Source organism: Marmota flaviventris, chromosome 4 (genome assembly GCF_047511675.1).
Source record: "Marmota flaviventris isolate mMarFla1 chromosome 4, mMarFla1.hap1, whole genome shotgun sequence".
NCBI classification, from domain to species: domain Eukaryota; kingdom Metazoa; phylum Chordata; class Mammalia; order Rodentia; family Sciuridae; genus Marmota; species Marmota flaviventris.
Window position 1 is genome coordinate 91,527,128 of NC_092501.1, and position 22,394 is coordinate 91,549,521.

Here is a 22,394-nt window from a genome sequence, read left to right on the forward strand (position 1 = left end):
CTATGAAATAAAAAAAGAAAAACAAACAAACAAAAATTAAAGAAAAAAAAGTGGTAGAGTTTAGGGGAATGATAGAAAAAAAAACGGCGAATTACTAATTGCTCTGACTATATTAATTCCAAAATATAAAATTTTATCTAATTAAAACTTAATTTTAAGAAGTTCCCAATATGAAGTTTATTTGAGTTATTTTATATTTTTTGTAGGATATAAAATTAATTCTTAGATTCTATGTGCATAATTTAATAATAGGTGTTGAATATTATATAACAAAAAATCTTTGAGTATTGTGATGTTTGTACTATATCAGGACTTCACAGTCCCTTAAGTATTGCACAACTCACCATAAAACTCATTCTTAATGGAATAACTGAATATTTGTACACACACACACATATATATATATACATATTCAGTTACAGATACTTATATATGATTTTCCCCATTCTATTTTGATAACTTGGGTTCTAAAATACCTCTGTAAATATGGTTTTATTACTTATTTTTCTAATTCTCTATGTATTGAAGGTTATGAACAGTTATTTTAACAGTAGTTACAAAAAGTTTAAAAATGTGATAACTATTAATTAATTTTCATCATGGACATGGATGCTATCAAGCTGTACCTACTTTGAGGCAAAAGGTGTGATAATTATACAGTGAAAAGCATGAATAAATAATGTCCAAATATGTTATAGAAAGGGAGTTATCAGAATCTGTTTGTTGAGAGCCACAGTTTAGTTGGAATGACGCCTGGCATTTTGCTAGAGGGAATGATTGAAAGGTGACCCTGCTCCTGGAATAGGGTGGCTCTGGGATTAGGGCGTATCCTGCTGCCTCCAGCCCGCTACTTTGGAGTTCTCACAGGGGTTCCAGGAGAATTGTGGGTGAGCCGGGTGAAGGGAGTCCCGGGAAGTGTGTGTAGAGTGCTGGTGAGAGTTCGGGAATAAAGAGTTGTTGTTTGAACCTACAAGGCTGTGAGGCGGCTTGGTTATTTGTGCCCAGCCAGACTGCAGCATCTGTTAATTCAAAATTTGAGACTTTTCCCCCTATTTTTAAATATACATAGAACACACTGGCTAGCACATTATTTATATCAACTTCATTTAATATTACCAAAGGGATAGATGTCTTCATTATTAAATTAATGATATAGCTAATTTATAGTATTGAATTTGAACACTTTTTAATCTGAAATTATTAACTTTTACTACTCAAAGCCAGCATAAACTAAAATATTCCTGGCAAAACAAAAATGTGCAATCACTCTATTCCCATTCTAGTAGGTAAGATTTTTGTGATGTATTCAAGTATAAAAAAAACATTTTGTGTAAAGAAACAACAGAATTTCATGAAAGTCTTAAAAATTAGATTTGGTTGGTATATGGACAGTGTCAAAACTGGTCCTATAATAAGAATTGATAGAAATCATCCCATAGACACTGAACACTGAGGATGGTATGGCTAATGCTTTTACCAGTGACAAAACAGGCTGTAATAACTCCTCTTACAGAATCAGATGCTAACCACATGTACCTTGCCACTACTGTATTAGACACATGTATGACTGCCATTGCTACCACCACCCGGATATTTTTCTATTCTTCCCTGAAGTCATTAGTTACAATTTCAAAATCCAGACACATGAATCTAATTAGCCAGACAAATCATGACCTGCCCTGGACACTGTGAGATCTGAGAAAATCAATATCAAATTTATATATCACTTATAATGATATGTACAATTCATCTCCAAAATCAATTACCAAGTGTGAGGTTGTGGGTAAGTTCCACACTTAAGAAAAGTATATATCAACGTATAATTTCCTTGGATTGAATATCAAAGACTATGGTATTTCCATTGCTCCAGGCAGCTGATCATGTGCAATATGCTTTTTTACAACTTAATAAATACAAGAACTGCAAATTCCAACTGAAGAGAAAATACATGTTTCCTATTTTAATGAATAATATTTAATCTTTTTTCTTGATTATTTAAAATGCCCACAGGATTTTCATTTATATAATACTGATATCAAAATTAGTTACTAGTATAATGTTCTTGTTCAGAGATCCAAAAAGGAAGAAAGAGGTCCCTTCTTGCCAACCAATTAGTTACTAACCACCTGAATGATGTGTTTTAACAGCCATTACAAAAAAAGCATCCACCTCTGTTAAATGCATCTCTCTCTACCTGCCTTACAGTAGTGCATATGATTCTATCTTTAGAGATTTATTATTCTGGATTAAAATGAATATTCAAGTATCAAAACTAAAAATGAAAATAAAGACACTGTAAATATCTTATAATTCTGCATTTTGGAGTCTTGCATATTGTAAGCATTATTTGATGATTGAGGTGTATGAATGGGTGTTATAGGCATGTGCATCAATATGTGCATAATCCATGAATAAAAAATATTTTTTTTCTTTTTTCATTTCCTGGAAATAGTTGAAAAAGAATTTAAATATATTCTAAATGCAGCATTGAGCATCTCTACCTCAAAAAAGTACTCTCAAAGAAAGAAAATCAAATTATGGTTTGAAATACATCTCAAAGTAAATGTAGTAATGAATAGGACAGAATATATCATAACTAATGAGATAGGTAGAGAGATAAAGAGAACTTTTATGAAAAAATGAGAAAAAAGACAATTTAACCTATTCAAAATTTTATGACAGCTCTGAAAGACTAATAACAAAAATGTCACATTACATTACAAATATATTATTAGTCAACAAATTTTGAAATTGACACTTAACAATTATCCATATTTATTAGGTACCCTATGGTGTTTTGATACATGAATACCTTGCGTAATGTTCAAGTAAGGATAAACCAATTTATCTTCTCAAACTTGTAACATTTCTTGTAACTTCTTTGAAATATATAGTACATCATTACCACCTGTAGCCACCCTCTGTTTGGTAGAATCACATAACTTATTTCTCCTAGCTAATATCTTAGTACCCATTTGTCTACCTTTGCACATATTTTATACATTTCTAAAGCCCAATCAATAACCTAAAGTTAATCCTGGTAGGTATTTATACTTTCATGATCCTTAATCCTCCATATGCACAAAAACTAATTTTATATTCTTCTTTCTCTTGCAAAAGCAGCAACATATCCCTAGCGTTAGCATTATCATACATTGTTGTATGATAAAATACATTATTGGTTATTGACCAGGCATATAGTACTGTACTAACTTTTCAAAATATTAAGAAAAGGCTAGGTACTATGGTACACTCCTGTAATCCCAGTGGTTCAGTAGGCTGAGGTATGAGGATCACAAGTTCAAAGCTAGTCTCAGCAAAAACGAGGTTCTAAGCAACTCAATGAGACCCCCTTTCTAAATAGAATACAAAATAGAGCTGGGGATGTGGCTCAGTAGTCAACTGCCCCTGAGTTACATCCTTGGTACCCATTCCCCCATCATTCACACACACACACACACACACACACACACACACACACTAGGTTACTGTTTTAGTCAGCTTTTAGTTCCTATGACTAAAAGATCTGACCAGAATAATTTTAGGGGAGAAAAAGTTTAGTTGAGAGCTTGCAGTTTCAGAGGTCTCAGTCCATAAACAACAGCTTCCATTCCTTGGGTTTCAAGGTGAGGAAGAACATTATGGTGAAAAAGTGTGGCAGAGGAAAGCAGTTTACATAATGGTCAGAGAGCAGAGAGAGACATCTCCACTTGCCAGATACAAATATATACTCCAAAGCCAGGATCCAAATGCCCCACCTTCTCCAGTCAGGCCTTCAGTTAATACTCAATGAATCCCATCAGGTGATTAATTTACTGATTGGGTTAAGGAACTCATAACCCAATCATGTCTTCACTGAAACTTTATGCATTGTCTCACATGTGAACTTTTGAGAGACACCTCACATCCAAATCATAACACATTATAGAAAAAAAAAAACATAACTTTTTAGTTTATTTTTTATTTAAGTGATTATCTCCAAGACCTGTGTGATATAATGAAAGAGTGGAATAAGTACTTAGTAGGTATAAAAATGCAACAATTAACATAACATATATCCTTCTGTATACTTCAAGATAGTATAGCATATATCCAAGACTAGAACCTCTGCCAGGCAAAACTTTGGTTGTCTTATTTTTGTTAAACAAATAGGAATGAATTAGAAACTTCAAATACACAAAGACATATTTTTGATCAGCAATCTTTTCAATAACTGCAAAATATTGATTCATATGACTTTTATTAGACAAATAAGCCTTTATAACATATTCAGTTCCACTTGCAGATAGTCACACCTATGGTCCAGAACCATATAAAATTGCAGATGATAGGAACAGATGGCAATTATGCCTTAAATCACAAGGTAAAAATATGAAATTGTTTTGATAAGTTTCACTGAGATTATTATTTCTTTGTTGATAAAAAAGTACCCATTTTTTGAAAAGCAGTCTACTATAATAACATTATTAAAAGATTTATTGACTTTGCCTTCAGAAGTCATGTAATATAATCTTATATTATCACCCTATTCCAGAATAATATTTCTAATGTACAAAAAGACAATACTGAAAAGTGGGGAAGAATCTTGTAGACTAATCATCGTTTACAGGTGCAATAGATTTATGTCTCTTAGTTTACAATTTTTATTAAAATAAGGAAGAATTCCAATGACTTCTTTATCTTGTGAAACATAAGAAAGTAATAGAAGAACTACTGAAAGTGGTTATTATATTCATTTTTTAGTTTAAAATCCAGTGGATATGCTAATATAGTAACAAATATTCTGAACCTGACTTGAAAAGTCTAAGGAAGGATAGATGCTGGACTTTTTCTGAAAATATTTTAAAGAGTTTTAGATTCAGGAAAAAAGAGCTAGAAGGGATTTAAAAATCACTACAATGTCTTAGTTTATTAATAAGGAACTCATCCCGAGACAGCTGAACTTAAGTAGTACTATACATTAACAACAAATAGAGAGTTATGTGTATGAGTAAAAGCTAAGCTCATAAGTCTGTAGCTGTTTAACTGTAGGCAAAGTCAAGTGATGTTATTTAACCTTGGGGAGTTATTCATTTTCTGTAGTCTCTGTTTGTGCACCTATAAAATAGGATGATAATATCAAATTCACTCTGCACTAATAAGTTATAAATAGTAATACCTGGGATAAAAATCATTGTCAATCAGGAAAAGATATGTGTGAACTTGTCTTATATAATTTTATCTTTCTTCAACAAAAATATAATCAATTATATAATTCAATATCAAATCAGTACTTTTAAAATTATTGTATTAAATGAGCTGAAGAATAAAAATACATTCAATTAATTCTGGGTTTGTAATCTCAGCAACTCAAGGAGTTAGGGAAGAGTATCATAACTTCAAGGTAGCCAGTCTAGGAAAGTTAATGGACCCTATCTCAGGAATAAAGGAAAAAAAATTATACATACACACACACACACGTATATATAATACATATACTATAATATTATATAATATATAGTACCAGGGACTAAACCCAGATGTGCTCAACTACTGTAAATTCATATTTGCTATAAATTATACTCTTGGATTTTAAATGTGTAGTGAACATAGGGAAGTATCTGATCATTTTATTTGGAAAAATGGATGATTGACTAATGATGCCCTCATTTAGTGATTTGTACCTGTAACTTTTGTTGAAAGAGGAACTTGAGAGAGAATAAGAATGTAAGAACATTTAATGATACAACTGAAATCCTTCTGGTCATAGCCTGGAATAGAAACTATAGCCCTGAGCAAATATTATCCATTCTCATCATCAACTGGCGAGTCCTTTATCTATGGTTACTAAGATTATCTGTTATGAGAGGCAAAGCAATAGAAAAAAGTTCACTTGAACTCAAATACATGGAGTAGAACCCTTTGGAAAGGAATCAGTGCCAAAGAAATGTTCCCTGAAGGCATTGAAAATGTTTAGCTCACATAAAAATTTCCATTCATATGTGTTTAATTCCCATAAGGAAATTAACTGTTATACTTGATATTATCCTTGGGAATTGTTTGGGTGCTTTTCAAACTTGTTTTATTTCTCTAAAATGCATTTATTATAAACATAATAATTTTAAGTATTTTGGTAGCTCATTACAAAAGGTGTGTTTTGAGTAGAACCATATATTTGTGTCTCTATTCTTTGCTTTCAACTTTGTAGTGGTTATCTTCATAGAGGTGGGAAAACCTTCACATTTTCTTTTCAGGGTTCATTGTTCATAATTACTTTTATAATTAAATATCAAATCAGTACTTAAAAACTATCTTATGAAATGAGCTGAAGAACAAAAATATACTCAGTTTTGTTGAATATATATTGAGCACACTACCACTCTTTTTTATGTCATAAATGCAATAAACTATTTGAAGAGAATAAAACTGGAAGCATTTATAACATCTATAAATGGTAACTTGATTTGTGCTTTCAGAGGTGGGGAAAAAGAATTTAATTGATAGAGATAGAGGAGGATGCAATCTGAATATCAATTTCAGGTTATCTAAATGTGATTATTGAAGAGAACTTAAATATGTTCTTCGGCTTCCTTCACGTACAGGTATTATTTGGTCAGGTAAAAAAAAATAGTAACCAATTATGGTTAAAAGTGTGATTGTAGATGATCACCATAAATATATATTTTTTTCTTTTTAAGCATCCAGCACTCTTTCTCTCTCCTCTTCAGAGCCATGCTTATTTCTATCCTTCACTGACACTGCACTAGGCTGCTTTCCCTTCTCAGGGTAAAGTCTAGGGCCAATATGTTTCATAACTAAGTCCTACTATTCACAAAATAACCCAAGTATCTTTTCCTTCAATTTAACTCTACTACTCTGCAGTATTCAAATGCATAGAATTTGTTTTGAGAAGTGGTTTCAAATTGATTAAGCTATTTTCTTTCTCTCTTTATGTGGTAATGGTATTAGGTAAAAACAGGATTGTTTCAGTAGTATAATGGTGTGTCTGTAGAAAGCTCTCCACCCACTCCCTCATCCATATACTAAATTGAGAGTTAATCCCACTCCTCCTCCACTGAATTTTACCAGAAAAGGATTTCAACATATTTGATGAAAGCATATGTATAAACTTTTTCCCTTTAAGAATTAGTTTCCATGGCTGGGGCTTTAGCTCAATGGTAGAGTACCTCACATGTGTGAGACAACTGGGTTCCAACTTCAGCACCACATAAAAAAAAATAAATAAACTTATATAGAGAAGGAGGAGAAGGAGGAGGAGGAAGAGGAGGAGAAGAAGGAGGAGGAGAAGAAGGAGGAGGAGGAGGAAAAGAAGGAGGAGGAGGAGGAGGAGGAGGAGAGAATTAGTTTCCAGGCAGGGCATGGTGATGCATGCCTGTAATCCCAGGGACTCAAGAGGATTCTGAGTTCAAAGCCAGCCTCAGTAATGCAGCAAGGCCCTAAGTAACTCAACAAAACTCTTCTCTATATAAAATATTTTAAAGAAATGACTGGGGATGTGGCTCAGTGGTTAAGCACCTCTGGGTTCAATCCCCCAGGTACCACACACACACACAAAAAAAAAAAAAAAAAAAAAAAAAAAAAACTTTCTAAATTTAGAAAAGAAAAATCACTTTAACACATGTAACACTCTCCTTAACCTTGGGAGTTTCCCCAATTTAAGTTCTTTCTCCAAAGTTTCACTCCTTAGCCTTCTCAAAATGCACACACCCTCAAATATTTGGTTTTTAATACAAAATTTTTGCCGGCTTGTAACAACTTTCCAACTTGCCCAATACATAATTAAAAGGAAAAACGGTGTAAACTTACATCTCTGCTTTCACTGAAGAAAGCACCAAGCAACTTTTTTTTTTAATCATATGAATTCCAAATGCTCAAATGATACATAAAATTTTTGGATATTGATGGAAAAGGTGTCCACTTCAAGAAAAGATAGATAGAGAAGCAATATTATCTCACTTTTGCCCCTCTGGAAAGCTTGTGGAACTTGGTGTATTATTAATAAGCTTCAAGTTTGAGGAACCTGGTGATTCTCTTGCTGGGAAAAAACAAAAACAAAAACAGAGCATTCTGTTCCCCAGCACCAAGACCCAGCAAGCATCTGTGAGGAGAGGTGCTGCAGGCTACCAGCAGATAACCTTTCCAGAGAGCTCAAGAGACCCCAGATTTCTATTCCTTCCTCTCAAAGCAACTGGTTATTTACTTGTATGCATTTTAAATTCATTCAGATCTGAAGTGCAAACTTTGTAAGTGGTGTGTGTGTGTGTGTGTGTGTGTGTGTGTGTGAGAGAGAGAGAGAGAGAGAGAGAAGAAAAAGAAGAAGTGGGGGCGGGGAGGTGTGTGTGTGTGTGGGGGGGGGTGGATGTCTGTGTGTGTGTGTCTGTGTGTGTGTGTGTGTGTTGCTGTACACCCACCTGCCTGACAGTGGGTCAAGAGCACTCACGAATTGGGATTTTTTTTTTCCTGTCCCCCCTCTCCTTTTCCAGGTCTCAGTGAAAGATTCGGGGTCTGGAATCAAAAGACAGACGTACGCATGCATTGTATATCTATCCTGCAGACTTAAATAACATTCAAGAAATCATCAGAAAAATCTAACTTTCAACGACCAAATTGAGTAAATTTCTATAGAAACTTTAAAAAGGAAAAGAGTATGCTTAAATCATATAGCTTGCAACAAATATTTCATACCTAGTTGTGATATTATGCAATATATGTTCCGAATAGCCACTTTCAACATGCCAAAAAAAAAAAAAAAAAGGTTTCAAAAACATCAAATAGCATAAAACGCTGTACCGCAGAGAAGGCAGAAATGCATTTAAAGCACCGATGAAAATGGCGTGCAGTATAATTACCTCAAATTGCTGTTCGCTTGACACCCTGACACTAATTTTATTCAAGCCATTGGGAAATAAATGTTTTAAAAGCACTGCTTTCCGAAAGATACAGCTAGCGGGGGCTGTGAGGTTGTTAAGGAAAGGAAAGGGTAAAGTTTTCAGCACCCAAAAAGAATTAAATAATCCATTTAAAACAAGCGTCTATGTAGATCGACAGCCTTTAATGCCCACATTTTTAACGCTTGCCCTGTACGTGGATTGATTTTTTTTTTCTTCAGCATTCCCTCACCAGATGGATTTTTGCTACTGCAGATCAGCAGAGGGTGTCAGATCTTTCAGAGTGCACCAGGCTGGAACGAGCAGAGCTTCTTAGCAACTCCCCCCCTCCACCCCCCGCCCCATTCTCGCGCTCTCTTCCTCCCTCAGACAACTAGCTCCCCCTCTCTCCTCCCCCCTCCACGTAATTCCGAAAGAGCAGAAGAAAGAGGAGAACAAGAAAAGAGGAGCGAGTAAGCGAGAGTGGAAGCACAGAAAAAAAAAAAAAAAAAAAGCCTGAAGAGGTTCAAAGGGGAGGAAAGGGAAAGGATGGACAACCACAAAACGCAGCGATTGCGGAAATTTTCCAGCGCCATTGGCTGGGCAGCGTGAGTCCTTTGGTCGGGTGTGATTTCAGCACCGGGGGGACTGGACAGCACCTCGGGGGGACTCCTGGGCAACCCGCAACCACAGGAAGAACTCCACCAGCAGCCTCAACAACAGAAGCCGCCGAAAAGCCTGCTTTGTATCAGAGAGGCAAGGTCAGTCCGACGCACAGCCATGCACAGGCAGTGCGCCTGTACTACGCTGCAAACCTGCTTGTTTCTCTAACATGCACTTGCTTCTAATTACTAGCATTGTTCCCTTTCTTATTAGTGAGGACCTCTAGACAAGATCTGTAAGGGTATATTTTTAATTTATATGTATATACTTAACTTCTTTGGGGCTATCTTTAAAGGTTTGAGGTAGAGTAGAATTTTTTTTTTCCTTTTTTCTTTTTCTTTCTTTTTTTGCTTGCCTTGCACTACGTGCCTGAATAGTTTGTGAATATAATTATTGACTGGCGTCTGGGCTATTGCAGTGCGGGGGGGTTAGGGAGGAAGGAATCCACCCCCACCCCCCCAAACCCTTTTCTTCTCCTTCCCTGGGTTCGGACATTGGAGCACTAAATGAACTTGAATTGTGTCTGTGGCGAGCAGGATGGTTGCTGTTACTTTGTGATGAGATCGGGGATGAATTGCTCGCTTTAAAAATGCTGCTTTGGATTCTGTTGCTGGAGACGTCTCTTTGTTTTGCCGCTGGAAACGTTACAGGGGACGTTTGCAAAGAGAAGATCTGTTCCTGCAATGAGATAGAAGGGGACCTACACGTAGACTGTGAAAAAAAGGGCTTTACAAGTCTGCAGCGTTTCACCGCCCCGACTTCCCAGTTTTACCATTTATTTCTGCATGGCAATTCCCTCACTAGACTTTTCCCTAATGAGTTCGCTAACTTTTATAATGCAGTTAGTTTGCATATGGAAAACAATGGCTTGCATGAAATCGTTCCCGGGGCTTTTCTGGGGCTGCAGCTGGTGAAAAGGCTACACATCAACAACAACAAGATCAAGTCTTTTCGAAAGCAGACTTTTTTGGGGCTGGACGATTTGGAATACCTCCAGGCTGATTTTAATTTATTACGGGATATAGACCCCGGAGCTTTCCAGGACTTGAACAAGCTGGAGGTACTCATTTTAAATGACAATCTTATCAGTACCCTACCCGCCAATGTGTTCCAATATGTGCCCATCACCCACCTCGACCTCCGGGGGAACAGGCTGAAAACGCTGCCCTATGAGGAGGTCTTGGAGCAAATCCCTGGCATTGCTGAGATCCTGCTAGAGGATAACCCTTGGGACTGTACGTGTGATCTGCTGTCCCTGAAAGAATGGCTGGAAAACATTCCTAAAAATGCCCTGATCGGCCGAGTGGTCTGCGAAGCCCCCACCAGACTACAGGGTAAAGACCTCAATGAAACCACCGAACAGGACTTGTGCCCTTTGAAAAATCGAGTGGATTCTAGTCTCCCGGCGCCCCCTGCCCAAGAAGAGACCTTCGTTCCTGGCCCCTTGCCAACTCCTTTCAAGACAAATGGGCAAGAGGATCATATCACCCCAGGGTCTGCTCCAAATGGAGGTACAAAGATCCCAGGCAACTGGCAGATCAAAATCAAACCCACAACAGCGATAGCAACGGGTAGCGCCAGAAACAAACCCCCAGTCAATGGCTTGCCCTGCCCTGGGGGCTGCAGCTGCGACCACATCCCAGGGTCAGGTTTAAAGATGAACTGCAACAACCGGAACGTGAGCAGTTTGGCTGATTTGAAGCCCAAGCTTTCCAACGTGCAGGAGCTTTTTCTGCGAGATAACAAGATACACAGCATCCGAAAATCTCACTTTGTGGATTACAAGAATCTCATTTTGTTGGATCTGGGTAACAATAACATCGCCACCGTGGAGAACAACACTTTCAAGAACCTTTTGGACCTCAGGTGGCTGTATATGGATAGCAACTATCTGGACACGCTGTCCCGGGAGAAATTCGCTGGACTGCAGAATCTAGAGTACCTGAACGTGGAGTACAACGCGATCCAGCTCATTCTCCCCGGCACTTTCAATGCCATGCCCAAACTGAGGATCCTCATTCTCAACAACAACTTGCTGAGGTCCCTCCCCGTGGACGTTTTCGCTGGGGTCTCGCTTTCTAAGCTCAGCCTGCACAACAATTACTTTATGTACCTCCCGGTGGCAGGGGTACTGGACCAGTTAACCTCCATCATTCAGATAGATCTGCATGGAAACCCCTGGGAGTGTTCCTGCACCATTGTGCCTTTCAAACAATGGGCAGAACGCCTGGGTTCCGAAGTGCTGATGAGCGACCTCAAGTGTGAGACGCCTGTGAACTTCTTTAGAAAGGATTTCATGCTCCTCTCTAATGACGAGATCTGCCCCCAGCTGTATGCGAGGATCTCGCCCACGTTAGCTTCGCACAGTAAAAACAGCACTGGGTTGGCGGAGACCGGGACGCACTCCAACTCCTACCTAGACACCAGCAGGGTGTCCATCTCGGTGTTGGTCCCGGGACTGCTGCTGGTGTTTGTCACTTCCGCCTTCACCGTTGTGGGCATGCTCGTGTTTATCCTGAGGAACCGAAAGCGGTCCAAGAGAAGGGATGCCAACTCCTCGGCGTCCGAAATTAATTCCCTACAGACAGTCTGTGACTCTTCCTACTGGCACAATGGGCCTTACAACGCAGATGGGTCCCATAGAGTGTATGACTGTGGCTCTCACTCGCTCTCAGACTAAGTCCTCAACCCTAACAGGGGAGGGGAGCTGGAAAGCGATAAACATCCTCCCCTACCGCCAGCATCCCAGGGGTTAGAGGAGCGCTGACCCAAATCCAGCTTGCCCCAAGCCTTGATGGACATAAGTAAATAAATAACTATAAACTCACTTAACTGAAGGGGTCTGACCTCATAGCAGCTCCCTTCTGGAAACAAAGAGCAGACTGTGCGGAGCTGGGAGAGCGCTCAACTAGCTTGCTCTATGCTCTGAGGTCCTTTTGAGTGAAAGCCCAGCATGGGCTCTGCCAGAAGAATTGACAGTGCTCTTACCCCGGGCAAGGACCTGTGGGGATGGCTGCCGCAGTTCTATACATATATACATATATCCACATCTATATAGAGAGATAGATATCTATTTTTCCCCTGTGGACAGCCCCATGATGGCTCCCTGTTGGCTACGCAGGGATGGGCAGTTGCACGAAGGCATGAATGTATTGTAAATAAGTAACTGACTTCTGACAAACGAAAAGTGCTGCATGGCTCGCATGGAATCCACGCGCTCCAGGGACTCTGCCCGCCCCCCGCCCCTCCTCCCAGCAACTGGAGATGGTGTCTCCTTCACAGCACCCATCCTCTTACCTGATAAGTCCCATCATCAAACTTTCTATAAACAAAATACAGTATAATCAGAAAGTGCCATTTCGCCATTATTTGTGATCAGTAGGCAGTTCCAAGAGTATGTTTACTGTGAAAAAAAAAAATGTAAAGGTTTTATTTAAGACATTTGCATGGCTAATCATCAGTCCATTTTATGAGTTAGCAATGTATTTTGTTGAGGGAAGTTTTTAGGGGTTGTTTTGGGTTCTTTTATTTTCATGGTAATGTTTTATTTTATTTTTTGAGGGGTAATATTTTTCTATACATATCCAATAATGCCTTCCATCTGAATGTAAAATAAGTACCCATGATTTCTATTATAGTACCAGTGTAATTATTTAAGGAAAAAAAAAAGATTTTGAGGCAGTTAAGCATGACCAATTAATGTCACTCTAGTGCTTAGGCTGCGATCATATGGTAGCAATTCTGTGCTGGTATAAATCTTACTTATAAAGTAGGAAAGAAGAACCAAGGAAGCACGTGAAACTTACTAATTCTATTCGAGGATTTTATAATGGCATATTTTTTCAGTATTAAAGTGAAAATGTTTTCAAATCTGGGTCCTTACATTTTTCCAGCTTATATTTGCAACTGGTAAACTGGATTTGCGGTGGAAGGGAGGGGGAGAGGGAAAAGGTTGGGGGTGGATCCCCTTCTTGAGCTACTTTAAGGCTCTTTTCTCTAATCGCCTTAGCCTTTTACCCTTTATGTAGCTCCTCTTTCCCCAGTCCCCATCCCCGCCCCTGCTCAGACTTTAGAGGTTTTCTCCCGTCCACTAAGTAAGGTCTTCCTCCAACACACTTCCTCCCTGCCCCCTTCTCTTAATGCGGCAGTGAATCCCTTTATTAATACGGGAAATCCCTGGCTGCTGCTTTTGTTGGTGCTGCCTACACTGCAGATATATTAAGGATGTTAGGAGAGATTTGATTTAATTGATTCTGCCTAGATCGGTCTCATTAAACAGAGTGGAGATTTCATTGGTCAGCACTCCTCCATGAAAGACAGCCCTAATGACTGGCATTTGAGATGCTGCTGGCATTTTGAATCCAACATCTGCTGAAAATGGTAAAACTAATTAGCGTCCACCCACCCTCCCCGCCCCAGCAACTGCATATTGAAATTTGTTAAAGCACTCATCTTTATGGAAATCAATCATTATCCTAAAGAAGTGTTTCTCTCCCATCATCTGGATTTCTGGTTGTGGCCCAGTAATTAACAAGAAAAGCATTGAAGTATTTGAATTATGTGAACCAATGCAATTCTGGCCTCAGTCACATTCCTCTGGGATTTCTAAGCAAATGTATTTTATGAAGAGCTAGGCTACAAAATGACACATATTGATGGGATTTTCATTCCACCACATATCCACCCTTGAGAAGTATGTTAAAAACAAAACAAAACAAAACAAAAAAACCTCTCAGACCACAGACAAAGAAAAGAAAAAAAAAAGTATAGAACTCAAAGTCACCTAATGAAAGATGAAAGTCCAGAACCAGTCTTAAGTAGATTTGCCATCTAGAACTCATATTCTAAAGGGAAGTAATTTCCCAGAACAATGCTGTTCTGGACTATGTACTATTTATTTTAACATTTTTAAAATAAAATCTTTATGATAAACCATGACAGTTCCTAAGGCCATTCATCATTTTTTCTCTTGGTTCTTTTGTTTGTGGACTGCATTTCATATGGTAAAACTGGGATCTACTATCCTCTGACAAATATTATGGGTTGTTTTTTATTTATTTATTTTTATTTTGAAGGTTTTGCTTCTTTTTATGAAAAAAAAAGAATGGTTTTCTGATAAGAACCAAAGAATTTGTTTGCGATAGAAAAATTGGAGAAGAGAGCCATATATTCTACAACATTATGACCCAAAGAACGGAAAAAAAAAGGCAGGTGTAGAAACAATGACTTTGTTGGAAGGTGGCATTTAAAAAAGATGTCTACTGAGGAAGGGTAGTAATTTTTAAAATTGATGTATGACTAGTATAATTCCAGAAACTAGACCTCTCAGAAGGCTTGCACAGGGGCGACAACTTTTCCTCATCCTGATTAAAAAGGAATTACTAAGTAGAAGCCAAGGTTGAAGGGGTACCATTGTTTTTAAAATAGTAACTTTAATAGTTTTTATATAGTCACTTCACATAATTATTCAGTTTAATCTTCAAGACCACAGGATAATTTAGTATGATACTACTGTTTCTGTTACATAAAAGTGGAATCAAACCCAGGGCTTCATATATGACAGACAAGTGCTCAACCACTGAACTGCATCACAGCTTTTTCATATTTATCTTGAGACAGAGTCTTGCTAAGTTGCCCAGACTGACCTGGAACTCTTGCCTTAGCCTATTAGAGTCGTGCTCCACCATACCTGGTTGTTTACTATTTTGATATACTATTACTGCCACTTTATATTAGGTGTGAGCTTAATAGATTTATGTTTAATTAAAATGTATACACATATTTAGTTTGCAGGACACATAATCCATATGTTCTTACCATGTCTCTTTCATTTAGGAGTACTTAGCATCTTCTTTTTATTTCATCTTTACATAAAATGTTCATATAATTCTACTTGTCATTTGTATTAGTTGAGATATCTTGTTTGCAGTTAAATCATTCTTTTTTAATTCATCAAAGAGAGGAAGAAATCTGGGTCATGTCTAATGGAAAAAAGAGGAAAGAATAAGATATTTTATTTAGTTCCATTGCTTTAAAGAAAGTAGTAGTTTCTGTAACTAAGAATATCCTAGAACCTAACTTGTTGCCATAGAAATTTATTGTTTAACCATTTTATATATTTATCTAAGAGGAAGCTGGAATTGCTGATCTAAAATTTACATAAAGAGTTTTTTTCTTAACAGTATTTGTGTTAGATGTAATTAGAATTTTCAGACATTTTAATAAGTATTAAAATTATATTGGTAAATCCAAAGACAGTCTGTTAATTTAGCTTTTTCAGGTTTCTAATAAATCTTATATTGTATGTACAGAGAAATGGATGAATGTGCAAGGATGAACAGTGAAGAGTGCATTTATAATATGTAATTACATAAAAGGCATATTAATTACATTGGTTACTAATTCACTATTTCTACTAGAAAATTTATAAATATTTTTATTTGTGTTTATTTGAAGAAGATAGAAATATAAACTGTGTTAAGGATTTAATTTTAGCATATATTGTTTTGATTCATTTTCTCTCATTTAAATATCTATAAAATAAGATATGGTATTTAATTTTTGAAAAATGGTCTCTGTATGCTATTACAGAATTAGAGTAAAAACATATTCAAGTTTTTAAAGTTATATTATTTACCTCAATTTAGCCCTGAATAAAAGGAAGAGGGGGGAAATTAAACAGGTTTTATATAATCACCAGGCACTTTCTTTTATCTATAGTGTTGGCAAAATGTTATTTTCAAAACTAACATATAGGGCATATAAGATGTTTCTTTTTGGAGTTAAAACCTGAAGATATACCTTCAAATTTTGATTCCATGAAAAGCATATTATATTGTAATCTGAAACATAAACTGACATTGACTCTGTTGTGACCTATCAAAATGTGATTGAATTTTTTGGGAAAAAAAAAAACAACAACACTGGAGAGTTAAGATAATAATGGTTGCTGTGTTGAAGAACTATAATTTTAAAATGAAATTTTAAAAAGTGGAAAAATCATCTTAGATTTTCTTTAAATCTTTAAAACCCAGTGCAACCCTTTTACCTCAATTGTCTGGCAATTTCAGTTTATTGGCTTGGACCTTAATTATCCAATTGGCTACCTTTCTCCCATTTATTTTCTAAATATATCTTATATTATACTCTTGAAATATAATTACATTTCATACTTGAACTTTGCATAAAGCTTACTGGAGAACTATTTAACAGTTTAAATAATTTTGAATATATCAGATCTAAATTTTCAACTGCCAATGTTAACTGGGCACTTGCTACACACACACACACACACACACACACACACACAAATATAAGAGTTATATCTTGGTTCTAGGATGCCCACAGATATCAAAAATGAGAAATGCTTAAGTCCCATATGGTAATCTCTACATTACTTTTAATACATGATAAATGTAACTGTTATGTGCATAGTTGTTGTACTCTATTGTGTAGAAATCATAACAAAGAAAAAACTTGTACATTTTCAGTATAGATACACTTTTTATTTTTTAGTGGTGCTGAGGATTGAACCTAGGGCCTTGTGCATACAAGGCAAGCACTCTGTCAACTGAGCTATATCCCTAGCCCTAGATATACTTTTAAAAAATATTTTTTAATCCATGAAGAGTTGAATCCACCAATGAAGAATCTAAGGGTCAATTTTATTGTAGAAAATTTCTTAGGAAAAGAAAATAAGGTAGTGCTAACACCCCAAATTTTATAACCAGAATGATAAGATATAGATGTCACTGTAATCATTGAAGAATAGTATATCATTGGCATTGTTTGAAAAATACCACTAAAACAGTTTGTGTTTATTTTAAGTATTTTAGGATTTTAGTCATTTGGAAAAATGCAGTCATCACATTAGTTATAATGCAAAAATTTGAAAATCTTCAAACAATGTTTTAAATGAAAGAGATACTTTACCATACTGGTTTTATTTTCATTTCTTTTTCTGTAAAATGGAAATAATGCCTGCTATTTTATAACTTCATTAAGGGTTTTCTGACTATTTCAAAAAGAAACAAACTAGTTTTTATCTTAACAAGTGCATTACTAATGATTTTTAATTTCAGTTATTTGAAATATAAAATTTGCATTTAGAAAATTGAATAGAATATTTGTGATATTGTAAGAAGTTTAGCAGTAATTAGTGCTGAGCACTTATGTTTGATTTGTGTAATTTTTATGTGAGCAGATTACAGAAACTTTAATTTATATGCTTTTATAAATTTACTGTAAAGCCAAAAATTCCCTTGCTATTTTTTGTTTAGTAAAACTTAATATTTAATTACTTAGTAGTAACATCCAGATGCTCAACTCTAAACATTTAACAAGCACAGAGCAGTAAGCAGAGCAATGTGTTTACTCACTTCTATGTCTTATTCCCTTTGCCTCTAACTTCATTTCTTTTCTTGGCAGAAGAATACAGGAAGGAAACATGCTCAGCTGCAGCATATCGATAAAAAAGTCAATATATAGTGAAAAATGGAAGTGCTTCAAATACAAACAATAAATGGCCACTCTTTAGCATTATCAAAGAAGTAGTCTCTGCCTCCTAGAAAAAAGGGGATAAGTGGAAAATGGCCACTATTAGTATAAACAATAATGGCTCTGTCCAGATTCTGTGACATTTATTGTGCACTTTTCCTTTTTAAACTGATATTCTGGTTAACATTTCCAAGTTTCATATTAAATGAGAAAGGCAAGTACATCATGACAGTAATCAGATTTGAATAATATTGTGTATGTGTAAAATTGATTCCTACTTCCAATAAATATTAAGATTACAAAATAGTGAAGGAATTTAACACCATGACATGGCCTACACAGTATACTGGAATCCACACTTTGTTGTTCAGTATTTGTATTAAAATAGCGGATTTACATACTTAGTATGATCCTACATGATTAAATTATTACATTTAAAATCTTTTGTTCTGAAAGGTATGTAATATTAGCTACATAGGAATTATGTGCTAATTTCTAATCAGTTAGGTAAATTTTGTAGATAATTGAACTCAATTGTGAATCCAGTTAACATTGCTTCATTAGACTTATTTGGCATTAGTGTGTTTTTATGGTAGCTCATATACTGAAGGTTAGAGTATGGCTTTGTCATGGCTGAGTCAGAAAGAAGTGTTAGTAAACTTCTTAATGTTCCTAAGTAATAGATGTAAATTGGTTTAGCCAGTATTCATATTACTCCAAAGGGAGTGAAATTACTCAAGCAAAGGATTTAGGGCTGTTAATCTCTCTGTTTCCTGAATGACTAAACATTTTCTGATGTCTCAAAACATGCTTTAATGAGACAGATAACCCTTAAGGGTTTTCTTGATCATAAAATGTTACCTATTTTATTTTCAACAAATCTTTGGATAATGTTGCTATTCCTTACCATAACTGCCAATTCCACAACAACCAGATTTCATGTTTCTAATGATATTTGGAACTGTTAGACATTAATACATGACAAGTAGGTAATTCCAGGCACCTTGTGGTGTAGTATTATGAGGAATGGGATTTGAAGGCAGAAACTAACAGCTGGAAACAGAAATAATCACTAAGAATTGGATTACATGGAATGTCACATTACTGCTATAACTCAAAATTTAAAATATAAAATTAATAAGAAAGTCATATCAGAGTTTTTTAAAATATTATCTGCATAAGCATGATAGCCAACCAAATATATTTATGTCTTAAGATTTTTCTAACACCGAGCAATTTCACATGAATAACTACAATTGTGTCTATTATATTTCTTCCTTGTAAATCAATTTTACACTTGATGAATAACTGAATATATAGAGGGAACACCAACTTACTTTCTTTTATAAATGCAGGTTTTGTCTCAATATCTTTAGCTAGTAGGATATAATTCAAGAGAAATTTCAATCCTTATTATGGTGTCTTTTATACCATGAGTACTAAATATTTTCACTACCATCTTTATAAAAATGTAAGTTTCTCAGAACTAACACAAGTATGACATATATGTTACATCATGGTATTTTACAGAGGCAGCCTAGAATTATTGTCATGAGCATGTTAATTAGCCAAATTCAAGAAAACAAAAATTTAAAAAGGAAACGAAAACAAGAGGGATGAAAGTCAGTTTTACTTTCACTGACTCAACAATATTTCTTGACCAAAATTCTAAAGCCTATATTAGCAGACTAGATGTCTATTCAACTGAACTTACATTCTGCAAGAAGGTTACAAAACATAAAACAAAAAAATAAATACATGAATGATGTAGAGCTATAAGGAGATAAAAAGAGAAGGAATTAATGATCCTTTTAAATTGTGGTCAGGGAAGATTTTTTCTGAGGACATGATGCTTAAACTGGATGAAACATGGTACAAAGGAGACATGGAAGACTTGGAATAAGAGAGATCTGGGAAATAAATCATGAAATGCCAAACGTAATTCATAAGTGAATGTGGGATGTTTGAAGACTACAAAGACCAGAATGACAAGAATCTGAACATAGTCACAACATTGGAGAGGCAGAGAGAAGTCAGATAATGCTTTATAAGCCATAGAAATAATTTAGATTTTATTCAAATACATCGGAATTTTAAGCCAGAAAATGTCATGGTCTAAGTAGTGTGTTTAAATAACAGTTTTGGCTTCCTGAGTAAGAATGAATAGTGAAGGGCAAACATGGAAGGTTCCTATTGGAAGGTTCCTATTGGCTTCTTGGAAAATGGTGGTGCTGATGGAGTCAGACCTGGGGAAGTTGGAGATTGTACTGCGAATGAGGGGACAAAGGAGAGGAAAAACTGTTTTGTGACTGTTTTGGTTTTATTTGACAACTTGATGGTAGTTCCTATTATTGAGAGGAAAAGCTGGAGGAAGCATGTTTTAGACAATAGAGTTGACTTTATAATATTACAATTGGTATGTCAATTCACATATTCTGGGTAGTTTGCTGAATGTGGCAATATAAAGCTCAGGGGGAGTTAAGGGAATAAAATAAATATATGGAATTCAACATTACTCTTATTGATGGCTATTGATATCTGAATTTTATACATTTAAAACTAAGACTTTGCTTACACTTAACTGATGTATGTTACTTTTCCAGCAGATTTATTGAAAGCTGAATGTAAACTTGATATTTGACACAAGTGATATAGAAAAGATATGAAACATAATATATATAATAATTGTAATTAAATTCCCCCCAGTCAGAATACTAATAGAATTATGGTAAAATGTGCTTTCATGAAAATCAACTGAAATAGATAAATGGTGTAGAAAAGGTTAAAAATAACATGAAACATAAAGATACAGTGAATACTTAAATTGAATTGCTTAAACTATTTTAATAAACATATTTCTACATGAGAATGAAGCAGCTAATCTTATCCATTAAAACCAACAAAAAGCTTTGACTTTTTTGCACAAAAGGTAAGATTTCTGGAAAAGGAAGTTTGACTTTAGTAATCAACCAGAAGATAAGAACAAAGATCAGATCATATTTATTTGGTAGTGGTAAAGACTGGCTTCTATTTCTGCAGGTTGTATTTTACTTTTGTTTGTATGAAATTCCATGGTCTGATTATTTCTGAAAAACCATACACTATTCTGTATTTAGCCCAAACTAAGTGGGCAGCACAATTGTCAAAAGTCCCATTTTCTTTATAGAACCATTTTGAGAGAGAGAGAGAGAGAGAGAGAGAGAGAGAGAGAGAGAGAGAGAATCTTTTTTTTTTTTTTTTGTAGAGGGACATAGCACAATGTCTTTTATTTTATTTTTTTATGTGGTGCTGAGAACCCGGTCCCGCCCATGCTAAGTGAGCCACAATCCCAGCCCCTAGAGCCATCTTTTTCTACATACACCATTCAACTAGCACTGTCTTTGATTTCTAGCAAACTAAGTATAATTGAAATTAATCCTCTAAATAAACTGGGACTACTTTTTCTCTTATTTTAGTACCACTGTAATTCTAATATTAGTTCTAGACTATATGCAGGGATAAATTCCCCTCTTCTTAAGGCTCTCAGTGGCTTCTGTGATTTCCGTGTGAATAGGATGTCTTGTTTAAAAACTTTTCTCACTTTGAAAAAGGAAGTCAAAGTCAGCATGGGAGTGCCCTTAGGTTTCTTACACTATACCCCTCTGGTGCTACAGAGTTCAAAACCCTTGGATCACTTGTGAGGACCACTAAAATGAACCTGGGGTCAGAGGGCCTTACTCTGCATTAGGTTCTCCTCTAAGCTGTTCTGTGATCTTAGGCAAAGCTCTTAACTCTTGATTCACATCTAAAATGAAATTGTTGGGTGAGAGTGAAGTTGTTACAAAACTTTCTCTGTCAAGGGCCAGAATAGAATCATTTTAGGATTTGTGGGCTAAGATGAAAAATCCAGGATATTACATAGCTATTATGTACTTTTGTGTATATGTAGATACGTGAGAAAAAGACAACAAATTTCCCAACATTTTTAACAAAATTCAAAATGATTTAATGGCACACATTTGCATTTCATATAATTCTCAAGTGGTACAATATATTATTCTTAATTTCTGCAACTTTTTAGCCATTTAACCTATAAAATGCATTCATAGCTTACAAACAGCATAAAATCAGGCAGTAAAACTGATCTTGCCTGTGAGAGATAGTCTATAATGCTCTGCACTGGATAACTCTCAGATATCTTACCAAAACAGAAATTGACTTTATAGTTATATATTAATTATAATGCATTCAAAATATTTTTCATCATGAAGACAATATGAAATTTTCAAATTAATACTTTCTTTTTTTTTTTTTTTGGTACTGGGGATTGAACTCAGGTGCACTCAACAACTGAGCCATGTCCCCAGCCCTTTTTATATTTTATTTAGA

General features: G+C 35.6%; 1 protein-coding gene across 1 annotated transcript; it reads left to right on the forward strand.

The window, feature by feature from the left end:
• The first annotated feature begins 10,119 nt into the window (after positions 1 to 10,119).
• Positions 10,120 to 12,210, forward strand: Slitrk1 (SLIT and NTRK like family member 1). The gene has a single exon (XM_071610769.1). The coding sequence runs from the start codon at positions 10,120 to 10,122 to the stop codon at positions 12,208 to 12,210; it is 2,091 nt and encodes a 696-aa protein (XP_071466870.1).
• Positions 12,211 to 22,394: the final 10,184 nt, after the last annotated feature.